Here is a 22,070-nt window from a genome sequence, read left to right as displayed (position 1 = left end):
AATTTTAATTGAAAAATTATCTACCCAATGTACCTAATAGTAATTTCTCTATAGTGAGACTGAACTCTCATGTTCTATGTACATCTTATTAATAACGATTTACCTTGCACTGTTGATTTGGTTTCTAGTACATAGTATTTCCATGGCTTTATTATTTTACGCGATTTTATTTTAGAGCCAAGTAAAAGTACCTTAGCCCTAATATGAAATATTTGACATGTCCAGAGGCACCAGGGAGCAGTGGCTCATTTGTTCAGTGGGACCCCTTGATTTCTCCCCATGGTTCCTGGAGAATGAGACTGACAATGATAAGAATGAACATGATTGCTATGGTTAATTAAGTGTTGGTCATTGGCCTGGGTGCTAAAGCAATTTTCACATATTATTAGATTTCATATATGTGCATATCTATAAGTAGGTATTTTTGTCCTCATTTTTACAGAGGAGAAAATTAAGATTTACAAATGGAAAAAAAAAAATGTCTAAAGTCAACAAGCATTATTGAGTAAATTAACTGTGAGTCAAATCCAGGGGTTTCTGAACTTACAACTATATTTATCATGATACTTACATGCTCCATAAGCATGTTCTTTCAGTCATGTTTAATAATCATTTCTCAATTTTACTAAAATAAAATATGAATATCTTCATTGTACATCTTGGACATGTAGACATGTTTTTGATGCGGTTAAAAGGGATCAAATATATGTTCATAGAAGGAGAACTGACTCTGGATGGTGAACACACAATGTGATACATAGATGATGTATTACAGAATTGTACACCTGAAACCTATATAACTTTACTAACAATTGTCACCTCAATAAACTTTAATTAAAAAAAGAAAAAGAAAACTATTATGGACATTGAAAAAAAAACTTATTTAAAAAATAAAAATTTTCAAAGCATTAAGCAACTAATATAGTTACCATATTCCAAATCAAGAATATATTTGACATTTTAAGGTATATATATATATATATATATATATATATATATACACACACACATATATATGTGTATATATATGTGTGTGTGTATGTGTATATATATATATATATATATATATATATATATATATATATATTTATTTATTTATTTATTTATTAAATAGATAGGATGTAAGAAGCATTTTAAAACAGTAAGTCATTTAAGGTTATACTTGCATGTCCTTTTTCTCCAATTTAGTTTCATTTTCATTTTTTTTAACTTACTCCCCCAAAATTAATCTACAAAAACATACTGATCCATAAGCCTACCCTGCTATATAGTCCAGCTTATTGGAAAACTGTCTTTCTGAAGACCTCGGTATTTACTAGCATATATACACCATTGTTTTGTGTGCTTGAAAGCAGTTTTGCTTTGCCCCCACTATGACTTTTATTCCTTATGTTCTGAGATAAGAGCTGTTCATTATTCTAAAGCTCTTTGCAAGAGTCAGCGCTCCCATGATTACGAAGACGCCATTCTATCATGGTCCAGCATTTCCTGGTAAAAATGAAAATAACCTCACAACTTATTTTTAAATGAGTAAACTATCAGATGCTCATGAATTAAAGATAGAAAAATGTCAGATTCTGTAAACTTAATATATACTAAACATTGGTGGGAAAGGAAACTTACCAGTAGAAGATGTAAATTAACACTCAAAGCATTCATTAAGACTATTTCTTTCTCATTGGCTCCTGCAAAGTAAATGTGTCATAATTTAAATTGTTTTATTAGTGCTAAAGCTAGTTAGAAAAACCACTCCTTCATCCTTAATGTTTTTAGAGATAAGGGCATATTTGATGTGCCATCACAAACAAATTGAAGTTTTCCCACTTGACTCATTTTTATCAAATGATATCTGGACTTACATGCACACAGCTAGCTAAAAATCATATTTTCTCTTTGATATAGCAAATAATAACAACAAAATAATGAAGCATTTGCTTTTTTCCTGAAAACTGAAAATAATTTATCCTGTTATCAGCTAGTTTGTCAAATTCCCACAGAGCATATTTTTGTGGTAAGTGTATTTCTAAAAGAAATCTTAAAAGAAATGAAGGCCAATCACACTTTTAAAGACAGTTGCTTCTAGCATCAAATTAAAATGCACCTTTAATAAAAGAAGCCTACTTTGCCAAACATACTTCACTCTTATTAAAGTGAGATACATAATAGTTTATAAGACAAAAGAACTAGAAAATAAAATACAAATAGCTAAATAGCTCTGAGTCTTATTCATACACACTGATTTAAGATAATTAACATAGATATGCATTGTCTGATAGAGAAAATATGCAAAATTAAGATATCTACTATCCAAAGATAATATGATCTAATTCCTATTACTGAGGATTTTGGTACTAGAAACAAACCCAGAGACAAAGCATATATTGGATACTAAAGAATTCAGAGTATAATAACAACAATAACAATACTTTCCCTATTTTTAGTTCTTATGATGTCTCTTAAAGGAAATTAGACCTGTGTAATAGGAATAACATCTCTTTAGCATCATTGAGAAAAATGGGCTATGAGCTTTAATGTTTGTAAGACTGTATTAGGTGTTAGAGAAAATGTACAAAACAAGTTCTACATTTTTGAATCCAAAGAGATACTTCTGCTCTAGTCCCATTTTAAAGGAATAGACAGTAAGTGGACTAATTAATCTAATTAATAGATTCCAGGATAAGTTCACTTGAGGTGAGGCCACTGGCCAGAAGTGTACAACTTAGGAATGTGGATTTTAACATAACAATTTTAAGTAAGGACTCGTGTTTTCATTTAGTCAAAACACACACACACAAGGAAAAAAAAAACCTTGTTGTATTGGGCTGATGGATTTCCCCATTTGATGTGCAAGGCTGGTAAATAAGAGGTGGGTGTATCCCCAGTCATTGTAAGGTGTATAGTGTCTGAAGTCAAGGGGCGTTAGGAATCTCATTCCACATTCCCAGCACTAAATACAATTTCTCTTAAACATACTGCATAGATATGAGTATGGTAAGTTTATGTTGTACACAATTATATATGTTTTCTCCTACAATATGAAAATTTTTTTGAGCTATTGTAAAATAAATGATACCAACATTATTATGGTTGTTTCTTTGCATTATGGTATAAATTTTTACTGTTATTTCTAAAATAAAACATTATCTAAGATATATAATCTAATGTTATTCTTAACTCTTTGTTAGTTATCTACATGCATCTTTTCTAAAAACCATTTATTTCAATTACAAAAACTACTTTGGCACGGAGAATGGAAGGAGGAAAGGAAGGAAACATAAACATAAAGAGAGAAGAATTACTAGAAAGGGAATCAGTTGAAAGAATGCACTATAATGAGGAGAAGTAAAAAATGAAAATAAAAAATGGAAGAGTAAGGAAGGGGTAGGGGCAACTTTCTACAGAAACTCAGACATTCCATTTTTGCTTAACAGTTATATTCTAATTAAAATAATTATAGATTCCTGGAAGACTTTAGTCCTCCAAACAATACAGCATTCGTTTGGGATCACTTAAAACTTTTCTTGCATGGGAATGTGAAGAACCGGATGTGTTGGGCTGAATTAACCTAGACATACACTTGGCAGTGTGCTTTCCTCCCCTCACATTCAATGGCTTATTAACACGGAATCAATTCTTTGTAAATAATCCTTCATTGACTTGAATGATTTGTGGGCCCACCCGCACAAAAATTATTCCGCCTTTAAATTCACTTTAAATTAAGTTCAAACAAGTGCTTCACAAATGCTCTCCTCATTGCTACCGAACTTTATCAAAGACTGGGTCAGTCTAACATATGAAAGGCAAACACATGTATATCTGAGGGTGGTGTTGATGCTAAAGTTTCAAAACATTAACTGAAATGTTTATTCCAAAGATAACCTAAAGGCGCTGAATAATAAAGTGTTCTTATTAAGTGCCACAAATCATACTGATTTTTAGTGTATTTTTGAAAGGAACTTTACCTGATTGACTCATCTCTTTTAGTTCAAATTGCATTTCTCAAACCAACATTGCTCTTCTAACATATTTCAGTATTATCAGAATTCCATACAAAAATAAACATTTTTTTTTTAAAAAGTAAACTGAAATTCTTTCATGTTATTTTTCTTTGTTCTCTTCTTTGTCCTAGAAGTTTTTTTCAAAATTAATGTTGGAACATCACGAACTACAAGTACTGAAGGGCATGAATTTTTTTAAAGCCTCCAGAAAGATTATTAAGCTTTGAAAGACTTTACTTTCAAGATCATCAACAACTCACTGCAGTAAGTGTCAAGATCTGAATCACATCACCTGAGATGGGGGGTGAGCCAGGACGCTCATGTGAAGAGTGAGTTCCTGCTTGTTTATTTATTGAACATAAGTTTGTGCTTTACCAGAAGGTGAAACGTGGTTAAATGCAAGCTGTGCCTTCTTGTCTCAGTACCTGGCAAGCTAAAGTATATTGAGAAGTGCCAACACTTTTAATTATGTGACTTGTATTATCTCAGGTAGTCTTCACAGTAACCTGATAAAGTATCTACTTGCTTTTTCATATTTTATCAGTGAGGAAACTGACATCCAAAGAAATGAATTAACTTTCCTAAAGTCTCAGAGATAGGAAGTAGTAGACAAAAACTTACACTCATGCAGAAAAAAAATGCAATTAATATCTTTTGTTCAAGATTACATTTGTAAAATTTGTCTGTGTTATCTACTCTCTGTTAGTCAAATACAGAGGTCCATGTTCATCACCGACTTCCCTCTGTGTCTAATTAGAATTTAATTTCAAATATATTGTAAAATGAGGATGACAGGGCCCTCAGCTGCTTGGCATTTGATAACAGGGTTTATGAACTGCCATACTATTTTCTGTATATTTGATTAAACAGATGCAAATGTGATTGTGGATGTGGTAGTAAGGTTTGTACTTAGGCAAAGTCGGAGAACTTTCCACTCTATTTTTCAAGTAGCAAATTCCTGTGACTTCTAGAAGTGGCTACTGCATGGCTGAGCATTCAAAACTGTTTGGAGAGAACTTCCAGGGATTATTGCTTCTCTAAGGGTCAACCACAAATTTCATAAAACAAATTTATGTTCACATTACAGCATTTTTATAAGCCAGAATGCTTGTATCTAGCCCTTTGTGATTTTTAAGTACCCAGGGAGAAGTAGGCTTGATAATAGTACTAATAATATTCTTCAGCAATTCTATTTCTAGCATCTTGATAATATGACATTAATTATAAGCGAAAGTTATTCCATATTTTGCAGAACTGTTGGCTCTGTGTACAATGTTTTCTTAATAGTTTTTCTTCTTCCCCTATGAAATTGAAATTCTTTTCTATGTCTATGTATAAATATGGTTGCTCACTGTCTCTTCCTTCTCTCTATTCATTCTATTGGCTTTTACACATAATAATTTTTATTATTTTCCTCTTACTTCTTTTTGAAATATTTTATGGTGAAATAAAGGCTTTGATTTTAAGAATTTGGGAGATTCAATTATAGCCCAAAATACACAAATTGTTTATTTGCTCATGATAGATTTAGCCTAGCAAGTAGCAAAAATAAATAGGACTTTTGCTGCTCTTTACTGTAGTTACCATGTAGCTATTTTAATTATTTTGTGATTTATACCACATTTACTTGCAAAGAGGATTCCAGGTTTCTTGTATTACCACATGAGGAAAGATAATAGAGTACAATAGATGCAGATAAGAAACAAATTAGAAGGTATTAAATGTTTTTTTAATTCAAACTTGACCAAATTTTCTTAGAACTTCCTAGTAACTAAGGCAATAAGGGAAACTGCATGGGGTTTGCAACAAAAAGATAAACACAACCCACACAAGCAATGTCCTGAATCTGTTTCTACTAAAGAAAAAAGTGAACTCATTCATTTTTCAATTTGGCTTAAGAATCATTTCTCTGACTAATATATACAATTGTAAGGTAAAAAAAATTGGGGGAGGTGGGGAGGTAATAGTTACTAAAATTTAAAAGAAAATACAAAACTTTTAAAATATTGCTTGTAATACACTTTTACAGACACTTTCAATTTTTATGCCTTTGGTCAACAAGAAAGTAGAAATATTTTCCCTGGTAAAACATGATTGTAGAGACCAAAGCAAACACTTAATAAAATAACCATTAAACTAAAGATTGTTTTCATTCACTGACAATATTTCAAACGAAATCTGACAAAAATACAGAAAATTAAAATAAGTTTGTTCCATATGTGTTGTAACTGTGTATTGTATTTTAATAACAAACAAAACCTCCTAAAGCTAGAATTAATAGATATTCTTAGGAAAATTAAATAAGTTCAGACTCTTTACAAATCTGGATACTTTTTGTTTTTTTCTTTCCATTTTCCTTACTAATGACAATAAGAGGTGACTGGCTTGAAATTTCAGGGGTCATTGTTATATATGTGTATTTACTGGACACACGTGTACATTTAATAAGTAGCAATAGAGCTATAAACTTTTAAATAGTCAAAATAAATCTTTTTGCCAGGTTTATTTACTTCATAAATAAATCTCACAAAATAATGCCACCTTAACACTTCCCTGGCCTTTATATAAACATCCAAACTCCTCTTTAGAGAATGAAAAATACTAAGCACAGCATAACAGGATGAGAATAGAATTTATATTCTGAAAGCATACTTAGTAAAGTAAGATCTACAGTTAAGGAAAACATATATTTTCAGGTCAAACTATTCCAAGATTTTTTTCAGTTTTTTTATGTACATTTGAATGACCATAAGTGGCTTCTAAATATGAACACAAGTGAAAGCATTATTAAACAGCTATTCAACACACCTTTAAACACAATCTAGGATTGTTCGGGTGGTAATTAATTTCTATGTTAGAATATATACTCCTCTAAGTAATGCGGAGGCTGATCAAATGTTATGTTCCCTAGAACCTGAGTGGTCTGGCAGGAAACACTCAGTTTTTGCCTTTATCTGCCCTGGCTCACAAAAATTCTGGCTTTGAGTCCCAGTCCCAGGCATCCAGGGCTGAGCGGATTCGCTCTGGGGCTTCAGGGGAAGGTCCTGGACTCAGTCCGTACACACAGACTGGCTCCCCTGAGCTGCCCCTGAAAGCCTTTCTAGGCAGGCTTTCAAGGGCTCCTTTCTTCAGCAACGGCTGTTTCTGGTCTGTAGGAACTTCTATTTATTTTTTGTAATGTTACTATATGTTTGTTAACTTAATTTTTCTATCCTTTCTCTGAGTCTGAAATAGAAGGGATTATTTTTAGTTTGTACTTAATCTGTTAGTATTCTGATCCTGTAATAAAAACCACATAAAACAGAAATGTGCGCAGTGTAATAATTACTCAATGATAATGAGTAGGAAATAGAGCTTGCTTTAGCTTGCAAGCCTTTTATGGAGTTTTTCTTATTTTTTAAAACATTTTAAATAGATAACATAGTCATATAGTTCATAAACTAAAAACAGAATTTCCTTAAAAGTCTGGTAAGTTGGGCCGCTTTAAACATGAGTGTGTTCTACTTTGTACATGTGCTGGGATGTGATCCTATTGGGCCGTTGTACTGGGAAATCTTATGTCAGAACGTTGAGGTTGTTCATATATCACAGAGAAGACGTTTCCAGTCTCCTTCATGGTTACTGCCTGCTAAATTAGAAGTGGATAAACATTTATTTAATTCTTTTGTTTTCACCACGGAATATGTTATGGACAGACTGTGTACTCCCAAAATTCATATGTTAAATATCTAATCCCAAATATGACTGGATTTGAGAATAGGGCCTAAGTGGAAGTAATGAAGGTTGAATGAAGTTATAAGGGTGAGGCCTTAATCTGACAGGACTGGTGTTCTTATAATAGAGGAAAGGACACCAGAGATCTCTTTCTCTCTGAGCATGTACAACAGAAAGGTCAAGTGAGGACACTGATGGCAGCATCTACAAGCCAGGAAGAGACGCCAAACCAGAAATCAACCCTTGTTCTTGGACTTCTAGCCTCCATCCAGCACTGAGGGAAAATAAATTTCTGTTGTTTAAGATACGTAGTCTGTGGCATTTTGTTACAGCAGTCTCAGCTAATACAGTATACTACATATCCGCCCCTGGGAACCTTTCTTCTCCCTTCTGCAGAGACTCATCCAGTTGTCTCCCGGAGTAGGGTTGGGGAGGAGTTACCTGGCTGCATGGAGTGAGCAAGGGGATCTGGTATCCCAACTACATTTTAAACAGTCTTCCAACAAAAAAAACCTCTCTGTTTTTATTCCTATCTTCATTCCCACTTCTAGAGGTGCTTATTATGAGTAGTGCCCAAACTTTGGAAGGATCTGCAGTGTAAACAGGTGGCTCTCCGTTTTTTTACCCACCATTGGGAGATTAGGATTTGGTTTGCTTTTTTTTTTTTTCAACAAGACAGTTACCATTTGTCCACCTGCTCTCCAGCTCCTAAAATGTTGTTACTGTCATCTCCTTTGCCATTCTATTTCTCCATGGGTTTACACATTTTTCCCCCCTAATTCCATTTAAGAGTTGTTTATTGACATTTCAGCAAAAAAAAACAGTACTCAAATGCATGTGTTCAGTCCTCCATCATTAATTGGAAATTGCCTGTTTTGAAGCACTAATCCCAATGATTAACTTTATATTTCTTTGTACTACATGGTTATGTGTATATACTAAGTTTACATTAAGTTTACATTTATTTGTCTCTTCCATTTATGGGAGTACCATGAGGATAAGGGAGGTAAGGATGTGTTAGGGCCTACTACAAGTCCTGACTCATAACAGAGGTTCCGTAATTATTTTGTGAATAAATGAGATATTCCCAGATTTCCATGATTGCCAACTGACATAATTCTTTCTGGGTGTAAGTTCTACTTTCCCTACTCTAATTCCATTTTCTCTCCAGCTCAAGTTGATTTTCTCTTCTGATTACTGGCCAAGATACAGTTGGGGTGAAACAATAAAGATATTTTTGTACATGCCTATAAGGGAGTGAGTTTTGACAAAACATTTTGAAAGCTAGGGTTTTTCTAAGTCCTCCATATACTTCCAAATAACACCACTCCAATTATTTAAATGTCATTAATTTTTGTGTGTGTAATATCCTAAATTTCATATAAGATTTTAGGCATTATGGAATATTCATTCAACCCAATTAAATAAATAACTCTTTTTTGAAATGTTAACACATTTACCATCTAAAACTATGTTGAATACCACTAACAGTACACATAACTCCCTTTGGGAAACACATTATAGACCAAAGAACAGCATAAACTGTATTATTTTCAACAATGCTCACCCTAATTTTAAATAGATTACCACAGATTAAATTGAAATGAGACAAAAAAAAAAAAAAAAAAGATTGGTATTTTAAATCCTTAGCAAGACAAAAAAAAAAAAAAGATTGGTATTTTAAATCCTTAGCAAGTGAAGGTTAGTTGTTTTACCATATAATAAAATCTTAGAAATTTCATTTTAAGTTGATTTTATTAAATTTGTTTCATTATAATAAATGAATACAATGAATGTGTTATTCATTGGGGAATAAACATTCATTTTTAAAATGTACAAGAAAAAAGTAATAACGTATTTTGTTTTTGTGCCAAATAACACAGTTATGCTCTGTATAGCAATCAAGTCTATAGGAAAGGTAGGCTTACTCTTTACTGTGATGGGTTAAAATATAAAATTAGAATGCTCTTCCATAAGATTTTGACTTTATAATCTATGTTTATCAATAAATGATAATCTCTTTACAATTGCTTTGGAAAAAAATTAATTTTGTACTTACCGACAATGTCTGTCATGAAGCCTAAAATACACTCATCAGCTGTAATCCAAGGCCATTTCCCTATGCTATGACCAAAGACTCCCCTGAAATTGAAAAGGGACATAAACAGTCTTAGCTTGTGTGGGGTGTGTATATGTGTGTGTGCACATGTGTGTGATTTTTCAAATATCAGCATTAGCAACTGTACATTTCTAAATGAGTCTTTGTAATGTTTCAGTAATTATATAAAAGCATGCTTTCTAAAACCAAAAGTAATACTTGAGAACTCTGTGCTAAAACTTCTCATTTTTAATTTTTTTAAAATTTCCTTTTTGTTGGAGGTTAGGGAAGATTGTCCATAAACTATTTCATCATCATCATCATCATCATCATCATTACTTTAGAATCTAAGCTGTAATTTTTTTCTCTTTTATTTTGAAAATTTCACCACTATTTGAATACTCTACTTATATACCTGTAACATATGTGGTATTTATACTAAAACATACCAATTTTTGAGGCTAGAGATAAATCTTATATACTCAATTTTAATACATAGCTACAATCTGTAAATTAAATAAAAATATATAAAATGTTAGCTATACTCATAATGACATTTTAAGTAGATAAAGAAACGGCAATAATCAAAGCCACGACTACAACTTGATGTATTTTCTGACAATTTCATCTACCATATTCCAGCTTAATTTCATTATCCCAATAAGTATCCTAGTAGGTATAATGGTAAAACGCAAAATACATAAGAGAACTTTAACTCTCAAAAACTTTGCATCAAATGAGGAAGGCAAATACATTTGAAGCAAAGAAGGAATTAAAACAAAAGATCAGTATGGGAGTTATTATAAACTCCCATATTAAAAACTCCCATATTATAAACTCCCATATTAAAAAATATCTTTCCTAATGTAAATCTAATACTTCTTAGGAAGCTCTGAATTAGATTGTTCTTAATTCTTTAAAAATTCAGAAACTATGCAAACTTAGAAGAAAGGAATGAGTATATGTTTTTCATATAGTGCAAACTGTGACTCCATGCTCTGAAATTCATTAAGCTGGCAGTGGTGAGCAAGTGAAGCTCCTCTTAGAAGTAAAAGGTTGCAGGATACTCGGATGTCTCCCAAAAATATGTTTCTGTGGTACATTGATTATCTTGAACTGTAGGCATTTGAAAAATATCAAATACAGGGAGGGGCTTTCTCTAAACTCTCCAATCTGCCTAAAAACAGGTCCTCTAAAAAGAACTCAATTTTCATAAATTCTCTACTTACAGATTTCATCAACCAAGAAAGATTGACTCTTATCACAGAAGAGATTAGAAGTCAACACCACACCCAGACAAACTTTGACACAAACTTCATGTCTCCTATCTGTTTTTCACAGGTCCATTCATCTTTCCTGAAAAGCATTTACTCTCCCCTAAGAGGCCTTCATTAGCCCTCCCCTTTCCGTAGTAAGATGGTATTTCAGCCTGAATTCTAAACCACCTCAGGGAGATACTCATTTTCCCCTGGGTCCCTCCCATGTATACATGAGGGATACATGTTAATAAACTTATTTGTTTTTTTTCTTTTGTTACCTGTCCTTTATTACAGGGGTCTCAGCTAAGAACTCAGAAGGGTAGGTGAAAACTTATTTTTCTTCTCTTAGAGATCAGTGAGAGAACTGGAGGAGAGGAAACCTGTTTTTTGTTTTGTAGACTTTGCTGATTTTCATGATGGGAATACTACCATCGTGGCCAATTTCAGGGTATCAACAAAATTCCTGAATATTTAACAATTGGCATTCATCACCTGGTTGGAGTCAGTTCCAGGTCACTACTTGTTATGAGACTATATTTATTAGAAGCTTAGAAGGCCTAATTTCCCACTTTTGTAAAAGTAAATGGGTGACAATATGTATCTTAACAGATTGCCCTGAAAAATAAGTAACATGTAAAAAAGACTGGTACGTAATATCCTTTTTCTGAGTCTTCTTTCCTAATGTAAATCTAATACTAAAACTCCTTTCATGGGCATGTAGTGTATAATACAATTTTTAAGCTAATATTTCAATTACCATATAAACTGAGATGAAGGAAGAGGACTTTCTTTGAGGACATACATAAACTACAAGAACTAAGGAATAAGAAAAGGGCCGTTGTTAGTTATTATTATTCATATTATTATTACATAGTTTGCAGCATGCCTCATTCTTGACTTCCAATATAAATGCTAAAGACAAAAATCATTATCATTAAAAGGTAGTTAAAGGCAGATACTTGGATCCTTTTTTATTTTAATCACATAGAGCTTCATGGCCTTCGCTGATAGCACAATACATCTTATTACATTTAGGTAGTAAAACTCTATGTTCTGCCTCAGAGAATTTATATCTCAGAATATTATGCCACCTACTTCTCACTCTGTTAGACACCAGTGGTAGTGGTAATAATCTTTAAGGATATGTTTCTTCCTGCAATGCTTTTGGCATCTCCCTCCCTTTAAAATATCACACAGAGTCTGCTTCTTCATTTGGCAGGCCACTAGCCTGGGGTAATGAAATGTATTTAAAAAGTGTTACCCAAATAAACTCAAAGTAAAGTGGCCTGTCATTAGAAAGAGTTGGTGTAGATTACAGAGCAGTTATAAACATTAGTATTAGAGTTAAGAAAAAGATTATATTGCTCTCAGTCAAAACTGCTTAAAACAGTTACAGCATAGTTGCAGTCTTCATTTACAAATACTGGAAAGGAAGACAGAATGGGAAAGAATTAACTCACTACCACAGTATCAGTCATTGCTATGAGCAGGGTATTCCCTGAGATGTCTACAAAACAGTATTTGCTCATGAAATTGGATTGCAAGACATCAAATCTAATTAGGAGCTTAATAGAAACATGGATCCTCTTTAAAATGGACTATGCTTTAACCATCCTACAAAATGAAAAGTAGCCCTGCTTTTAAAAGCTCTCTTCCTCCCAATAAGTAAATAAACAAGAATTCACAGTCTTCCTTCAGGAGATATCACAACTGTTTTTTCTGTGACCCAAATGATGATTAACCAACACAGCTATTAGGAAAATCTTTGTAACATCATACCATGTACTCTGTTATTTACACTGAAGGGAGGCAGAATATGCCGCACTAAAATTTTCCTCTTTGGCATAAGGATTGTTTTGAGATAAAGATACTTGAAAAACAGCAAATGCAGGGAGAGGTTGCCTCTGACCTCCCCTTATCTACCTAAAGACTCATCTTCCAAAAGGAACTCAGTTGTCATAAATCCCCTCCCCAGGAGTTTCATCAACCAGGGAAGAATAAGTCTTGTCACAGGAGAAGAGACTATAAGTTGACACCGCCTCCAAACTGTCACACAATATCATACTTCCCATCTATTCTTCTGAGGGCCCCATTCATCGTTCCTAAAAATCATTTACTCTCCGCTAGGTAGAGAGTAACATCTCCCAACTTTTCTCCTCTTAAGATGGTATATAAGCTCTCTAATCTCACTGCTTTTTTTGGGTATTCAATTTTTCTTTTCCTGTGATGTCCTCATGCACATGTTAAAAATTAATAAATGTACATGCCATTTCTTATGTTCTTTCTCCTGTTAATCTGCCTAACGTCAGTTTATTTCATAGACTCAGCTATCAAATCTAAGAAGGTAGAGGAAATCTTTCTTCCCCTATATGCACGATTTGTTGTTAAAGAAGGAAACACTTCAAGTGATGGAGATGCAGTGTCCGCAACAGCACACCTCTCCAGTGTGTTTCCCCAGTGCCCTTTTTGCACACACACCGCCATGTAAAGTCATTTTCTGCAAACCAGGATATTTGTTCCTTATACCGGTATGTAGTTCAGTAGGCCATTTATCGCTTTTAATAATCCTACGTAAAATGTCACAATTCTTAGAAGAATCCCTAGAAAGATACAAGTACAGGGCATTTTTCTCCTATAAAAAAAAGAAAATCAATTATCTAGCAGATATGACAACACTTTAGACCTAAAATATTGTGATTATAATTTAGGGACATAACAAATTTCTCAACTTACAACATGCACTTTAAGACTGATGTATCTTTCCCTTCTAGATGAACTTTACCACTAGGGTTATTAACCTGTGCTAATTCATCCTTTAAATAATCTGGGCCATTAGTATATATCTAATGTAAAATGTTCTCAAAAAATTCTTTAAGCTTATTGCCTACTCATTCTAGCAGACTCACAGGGTCTAAGCATATCAATCTTGTTTCTTATTGTTATAACACTATTTTGTTAATATTTAATTATTATATATCAAGTAGATCAAATTGCACTAAATATTTTCTATTTCAGAATGTTATCTAAATACAGTAAGTCTAAAATGAGGATTAACCATTTTTATTAACTATGACCACCATTTTTAAAGTCCTAAAATCTGCTTGTGGAAAATGCTTTCAAATGTAGTGATATTTATTTTCTAAAGTATGCATAAAAGTTATGCAAATAACATTATAACAGACTTAATAAATTATGTAAATGTCTATCATTTTTGCATTAAGCTGTGAACTTATAATTTTAACCATTAAAATTAAGAACCTTGCAGCATTGTCTAATAGCTGTGTAAGTAATTATTTGCACAGTCAGTGTAAACTAACTTTAAAAAATAGATACTATTCCCAGTATGAAAGACCAGTGGCATAAAGAATAAAGAGAGAAGGAAAGGACATTCTGAGTTTCTATGAAAGTCAAATATCTTGCCTTTGGAATTCTTACATGGCTCTGTTTCATCTTCCCGATTTTTTTTCTGACCTTCATGTTTCACTGCCCTTCATAACGACTTTTCAAATTCTAATAACCAGAATATATTTTTTAAAAAAATATGTCTACTTATTTTTAAATTTTAAATATGTAAAATTTTTAAATAGTATAAAAATTCTAAAATAGTCAAACATATTTTGAACTCATTCTAGTTTCAGCTTTATCAGCAGTCACCAGGGAAGGCTAAGACGTACCTATGATTAAGGGTTTATAATACAGCAAATAGACATCTCTAAACTGACGATTAATGCAATGGACAAATGGGAGGGTTACCAGTGTGGCTGAACCAGGTTGGGATTAAAGAGGGTAAACACTCAGGTACACAGAGTGTATGAAAGATTTCATAGGCAAGAAAGTAGAGCAGAAAAGATAGAGAAAAGAATGAGTGGATACTGATTTGAGATGCCTGCATGGTTGGAGTGAAGCTGCGTAGCTAAGCCCAAATGGAGAATCACCTCAATCATCATGTTCAGTTTAGGGAGGAAGGTGTCTTCCACTCCACTCATCCTCTTGCCCTGTCCCCCACCAATTTTTATTCCCTTCTTTATAAAAATTAGTGTTTAGCCAAGATAGAGTTTAGCCAAGAACAAATTGTAAAAACACTAAATTAAATCCTAAATGTTAACTCACTTGTTAATCATTAAAAAAAATAATAAAATGATTACACTTGTTTTAAAAGTGACAATTCAGGAAAGAAACTTACATTTTTAATTTTTTTTATTAGTTTACATTTTTAAATGCTTTAAAAGTTTTACTCTTGACCTTGTCACTACACTAACTTGCTATATGACCCTATTTACTGATCCTCAGTTATTTCATCAATAAAATGAGAGCATTGAATAACATAATCACTAATGTTCCTGTCTGCCCTAAAATTCCAGGATTCTATTACACACCTTTCCAAATATTAGACAACCCAGTGTGATTTTTAAAATTCTTATATGAGATTTTGAATGATAGCTTTTGAAATCATACTTACATTTTTGCCCACTTATCTAATTCTCCTTCGAGATATGTTTTAACTGTTTTTGGTTGAAGGCCAAGAGAATTTCCTGAGAAATAGATGGCATTTTCATCCTTCTTCACTAAAGATAAGTCAACTGAAACAGAAGAAAATGTAAAAATAAATAAATAAATAAATGCTTATTCAATTAATTCACATTCTTCCATTTCACATTGCTAATCCAGTACAAACAATTAATACAATTAACTCCAAGAAGGATAATAAATAACTTCATATCCTCTCAAGGATAACATCAGGTCCTCTGAAAAATAATTAATCTTTTACATTTATATTTTAAAGTATAACTTATACTTACAGAAGCTTTTGTTCAGATCTCTCATATTTACTTTGTTCCATGACAAAATTTAAATTGGCAACTACTCCTAATTATAAATAGCGAAAGGCATTAGAAAAGAGTTTTAAAAAATGCATTTTTACAGGAAGTATATCAGCCTATTTAGTCAAAATGGAAGGTTAACAGAATTTAGGCAAGTATTAACCCTCCGAATTAATTGGTGGTATAGATATAACAACTATTAAAGAAATCTGCATGATTATTTACATATTTGAAGTAGATGTTTTAGATTGTTACATTTTTTTTTTCCATTCTGTATATCTATATATACAGCATTGCTACAAAGAGAAAGTAGAAGTCTTTTTTTTTTTACTTTTTTTTTTTTTTAGAAAATTCAGTTTTACTTAAAGTTGAGTTAAAACCTTGTTGATAGATTGAGGAGATGTAAAGAGTGAAAAATACATCCTATATTTATACAGAAAGAAAAAATGTAACAATTTAAACTACTTCAAATATGAAAATACTCATGTAGATGATTATTTAAATAATAATTTAAATAATTCAATATATCAAATATATCGATATATATATATACACACACACACACATATATATACAGAATGAAAAAATGTAACGGCAAGAATCATTCTCTATATCTATCTTCTTGTTCAAATAAATCAGAAATTTAGTGATTTGTCTCTCTTACAACTCTCCCAAGACTACAACAAATGCAGTTTCATTAGTTAACTAATCCAGGTGCTTAAAATACACAAGTTTATAACTGTGCTCTACTAAGCATTGTCTTAATTCTATGGAAAATAAGTTACCTTATGGCTAATATATCATTCGAATCATTTGGTAATATATTTGTCTTTACTTTAGACTGTCTAATTAAACCTTTCCTTTTTAAAGACTTTCCACCTATTTCAATTTGATCTCTGTTATGGATACTGTGCACCTTTTCACTGGCATCTGTTAAGACTGACCCGACAAAACAGGTGCAAACATTGTTCACTATTTAAATTGATTGGTTAATATTTCTATGTTGATCTAGAGAACAAATATTGAAGGGTTTAATTTAGAATTCAGTGCTTCTAATTGGTGTACCATGGGTTAAATTTGAACTAAGCATTCAAATAAGTACATGCTGAAGACTAAACATGTTGTGTGTGCGTCAGCCATGTCAGTGATCCAGGATGAGAAGGCAACAACCCAGATCTCTACTCTCATTGTCTTATATTGTTCTTTCATTGCTGATGCTTTTACAGACAGGTAATGGGCTGCCTTTATTTAGAAAGTCATTTGTGTGTGTGTGTGTGTGTGTGTGTGTGTGTGCATGTGTGTGTATGTGTGTGTTTGTGTGTGCTCAGTGTGAGAGAAACGCAGAATTATACACTAAATTATCTTGTCCCATGCCGGCCCAAAGTATGGTTCATAATAAATTAGCTTTATCTTTCTCACATCTTGGCTCTTCAAACAAATGTCACTTAAGACTCATTCATCCACCTGCATTATATCTTGTGCAGGTCCCACACTTGTTGGTATTACAGATTTTTCTCTCTCTCTTTCTCTGTATCCTCCCACCACTCTCCCACCGTCTCCCCCTCTCTCTCCTTCTCTCTCTCTCTCTCTCTCTCTCTCTCTCTCTGTCTCTCTCTCTCTCTCTCTCTCTCTCTCTCTCGTAGAACTGCCAGAATGGCTTATTTTCTTAAAGAAAAGAGAAAATAAAGTTAGCAATGTGAGGATGCTGACTGAGGTTGGGAAGAACAACCTCCCTCCTTCATACAAACCTACTGTACACTCCCCTCCCTCCTGCACTTCCCCATCAGTAACTAACCATGAGAAACAATAGCTATGATAGCTTGGGTGGGGGAAATACAGAACTCAAGTGACAGCAGTAAAGAACTGATGAGGGTGTTGCGAGGGCCCTCAGACAGCTGATGTACAAAGAATACATCACGCATATAGATATTATATTTATAATTATACAGCTCAAAGTTATTCTCCCTTTTCCCCTTCTCTCCCTTCTGTTCCTTACTCATTGTTGCAACCCAGCTACTCTTAACATCTTTCATATATGAGGGGAAAAGGAAATAAATTGAATACAACATTCCCAAATTATGATCAGCTTCTGTATCTTCAATTACAGGATTCTTTATGGGTTCCCTGAGTGTCGGGGGTTGTTCTGCATTTGTGCCAAGGGGAGCTCCTTAGTTAGGATACCAGTTATTTGCTAGACCTTGGGGTCAGCCATGACTCATTGCTTCCCATCCTCAAGACTGTCATGTCAATTGTTATTGATTGTCACATCAGTCATTAGTGATAATCATTGGCTGTTCTTTTATAGACAGAGTTCAAGTCTAGACTCTTTTGCATGAGAATGTTTGGGCTCTGGATGAGAACCTATTTCTTACTGTCAGTGCCAGTTTCCTGGCTGTTATACAATTCAACATCTTGTGGTTTCTATTGGATGGCGTATTTAATAGTGTGGGTTCATGGCCTTGGGAGAGTCCCCTTAATGAAAACATTCATTGTATTTATTGTATTCATTGTCTATCTCCAAATTTCCTCTTTTTTGTAAGTGATATTAAATTAGAGCCCACATTAATGACCTCATTTTAACCCGATCGTGTCTATAAAGACTATCTCCAAATAAGGTCACATTCTATCATACTAGGGTTAGGATTTCAACACAAAATTTTTTTGGGGACACAATTCAACCCATAATGCCCTCCTTATAGGTTCACTTGACTTCAAATGGTCTAAGAAGTTGAGTTTCAGCTTTCTGCAAATATTCCTCACCTCAGTTAGGCCTTTAGTCAACAGTTTTAGAGTCATTTGGCTGGAGGTCTCCTCTCTTGACAAAGGTTGCAATATGATTGCTACAGAGCTCATGATTTTGGAAGTTCTGAGCAACATTTTAGTGCATCAAAAATATCCTTATTTGCTTACTCGTTTAGTTTATTTGTGTATTTCATGTCTAACCCAAGAACCAGTTTCATTTTTGCAAGATCAACACAGGAAAAATAAAGTAATTCTATCTTTATTTTCTTTTCACATATTAAAAAGGAAACCTAGAAGTAACCCTATGGCTTTACTGAAAAACAATGGTAAGTTTCAAAGATTTTAAAAGTGACTTGTCTATGTAAAGAATATTTTCTAAAATACAATTGTTATGAAAACGAACTTAGATGTTAACAGTTTTATCTATCAGGTGCCAGTGTGTATCTTTGGTATGTATGCTATAGGGGTAATATATACACATAAGCCCACGTTAAATGGGAGTGTCACCATTTGAAATAAGTCTAAATATTTCCTTTCAGCATTTCAAAGATGTTTTGCTCCATTCCACATGATTAATGTTTATTGTTGGAATATTACTAGATTTTTTTTTATTAGAATTAAAGACTAGTTTGCTAACGTATCCTGCTCAAATAAAAAACAAAAAAAGATAAATGTTTCTTTTTTAAAAAAACTATAGTTTAATTTTAATTGATTTTTTTTTCTCAAATTTAGGGATTCTACTCCCTGGCTGTTACACTTCAGAAGTGTTAAGATGCAATTTAAAATAAGTAAGCAAAGCTGAATCAAAGCCTCAGTCAACGACATAAGGGAGAGTGTGATTTCTCCAAAGCTACTTTGGTGAGCAATGTCCTGGGAATAGTTGCTGTAACTGCTAGATTTTCATGATAATTTTTTGAAATATCTCTTTGGAAGTTAATCCCAACAAAAAAAGATATTAGTTATTTGTTTAAAAAAAACTTATATTTAAGAGGTCTTCCTACCATATGTGTACCAAAAGATGGATCTCCATAAATCCCATTAAAAGGTCATGTAATATGTACGTTTTGGGTATTGTTAGAGTGCTCTTCTGATTGGAAGTCCTAGGCTAAAATTTTAACATACTATGACTATTCATTTGAAGAATCTAAGCTATTTTTTTTTTTCTTTTAAACAAGAAATTCTGTTATCAAATTTAGGAAGAAAAAGAAAAGAAGCAAGAAAAGAAAGGAAAAGACCCTCCTCAAAGATATACAATATTTCTGCAGACTGGTGAACATAAAATTGTTGCTGATTGTATTATAATTAGTAATGGAAAGCATAGAGATTCCAGCTGTGATTGTTTCATTTGTATTGATTATTTGGAGCCCTTTTAATACCAAGAATATTACAAGCAACTAATGTGCATTTGATGGATAACAGCTATCTAATTGTAAAATGGTCCCAATCGTAATACTTGAGTTACTAACATGATTGGGTTTTGGTGGTTGCTTGCAATATTGAATTGAATTTTGGCAATTTGGAATACTTTTAACGGGGATTGATGTTTATGTCCATAAATCTCTGACATCTTAGTACTCGAGGAACTATACCAAAATTTACTGATACACAAATGATCTTCAGAAGCAACAGATAAGCCCAGAATTGATCACTTTCATTACATGACATAAAGAGAACTGCATCTCAGTATTTCTAAGGACTAGTTCCGGTTCTGGTCATTAGAATGAAAGACTAGCTTGCTAACACATTCTTCTTCTTCTTTTAAAAAAAAATGTTTTAAAATAAATGTGCCTTCTTTTTAAGTATAGTTTAGCTTTAATAGGCATTTTTTTCTTACACCACAGCAAAGCATTTCTTGCCTTCTATACTTCAGAGAAGTCTAAGAAACAACTTGACATAGAGAAGTACAATCAACTCAGATACAGTAAACATAACTAAAATGCAGTACCATTTTAGAATCTGAGTAGTCTGAAAAACAAATGGTAACAAGTATATTGGAGAAGAAAACCAGAATTTGAAATACCACCAAACTGGTATTGAGCTTATTTTCTTTTCACCTCCGATTCTATCTAGGCGTGGTGTCAAATACAGCCAGAAACCCCAAACTATGTCATGAGTATAGATTTTAATAACTCTAAGAGAAGCCCACTATCCCTGTTTTTGTTCAGAGTAGGAGAATCTGGTCAGAATCATTAAGGGACAGAGAGAGAGATTGGGGGGGGATGCTATAGGATTTTACTTTATTTTATTTTTTCTCTTTTCTTTCATGGTAGCCACCAGTGAATCCTGTGTCAGTGGTGGCAGTTATAACAACAGCAGCACAGACTCCCAAATTACTGAGGAAGGAATCCCTTCTCTCTAATCAGAGGAAGGATTGTTCTAAGAAAATGGAGTTAAATTGTTTGCTTTTGTTCTCTCTCTGTCCTCTGAACCAGAAACAATCATAGTCAAAGGTAATGCATAACAAAATGGGTAAAGTTGCCGTTTTCTAGCCAGTGAAAAATGAAAGCAGGCCCCTGGGAATAGGAAAGTGTTAGGCCTATGTCAAAGAGAGAGCTTAAGTAAATGATCATATAAAGTTGTACATCAAATCCCTAGCTCACCCGTGCACTGTGCCTCAATTTATCCAACCCTAAACAATATAATAAAACTCATGAGAACTAAACCTGGTCCCAGTTTGGTGATTAAGTAGCATACACAAAGGATAGATCCAGAGTACTGCAAAAGCTTTGAAAACTGAATATACATTGGAACAACCATCCGCAGTCAAAGAATTTAACAAGACACCATATCTCATAAGATGATACAGTCATGTGTCACTTAAACAGGGTGATACATTCAGAGAAATGCATCCTTAAGCAATTTTGTCCTTGTGTGAACACTATAGAGTTAACTTACACAGATCTGGATAGCCCACTACACACCTAGGCTATATGTATAGCCTATTACTCTGTAGAGGAGAAAAAAAATAATGTATCCTCTACCCTTCTTGTTTCTTGACTGAGACACCCCTGAAATAATAGATTTACAGTAGGAAAAAAAGTTTAACAACATGTGTACCTCTGGTATATACAGGACAGAACCAGAAAAACTGAGTAACTTGCCAAAAAGGCTGAAGTCACCGCCTTAAAAACAATCTTCAGCTGAAGAGAAGATGGTGGGGGTAGGAGAGTCAATTATGGGAGGTTACTAGGAAAAGCTGGGTAAACCCTGGTAAGGTTGTTAACCAGATTTAAATCTTTGTCTTCGGCAGTGATAAAAATTTCTAGACATAACATCATCCCCTTTTTCCTGGTACAGCCAGGGATACATCTTTACAAATGGAGATTCCCCTTACAAACGTGAATGTATTGTACAAGGGTAACTTCTACCTGGCTTTCAGAGCGTCTCCCATGTTGTTTCTTAAAATTAACCCAACTAAATAATACTTACGATAAACAGA

At 33.3% G+C, this 22,070-nt stretch overlaps 1 protein-coding gene across 4 annotated transcripts in view; it reads right to left on the bottom strand.

Moving 5' to 3' along the window:
- The window catches only part of KYNU (kynureninase), a 95,141-nt gene that overhangs the window by 54,062 nt on the left and 19,009 nt on the right, over positions 1-22,070 (bottom strand). For all 4 annotated transcript variants that reach the window (XM_019735900.3, XM_019735899.3, XM_074335797.2 and 1 more), the window contains 3 exons: positions 15,529-15,649; positions 9,772-9,854; positions 1,624-1,685 (listed from right to left, as the gene is read on the bottom strand). In XM_019735900.3, the coding sequence (XP_019591459.2) occupies positions 1,624-1,685; positions 9,772-9,854; positions 15,529-15,649 (266 nt within the window). The remainder of the gene's footprint in view (positions 1-1,623; positions 1,686-9,771; positions 9,855-15,528; positions 15,650-22,070) is intronic.

Source organism: Rhinolophus sinicus, chromosome 17, assembly GCF_057876585.1.
Source record: "Rhinolophus sinicus isolate RSI-liver-muscle chromosome 17, RSI-T2T, whole genome shotgun sequence".
NCBI lineage: Eukaryota > Metazoa > Chordata > Mammalia > Chiroptera > Rhinolophidae > Rhinolophus > Rhinolophus sinicus.
Note: the sequence above shows the minus strand (reverse complement) of the source record. Positions and strands in the feature narration are given on the sequence as shown.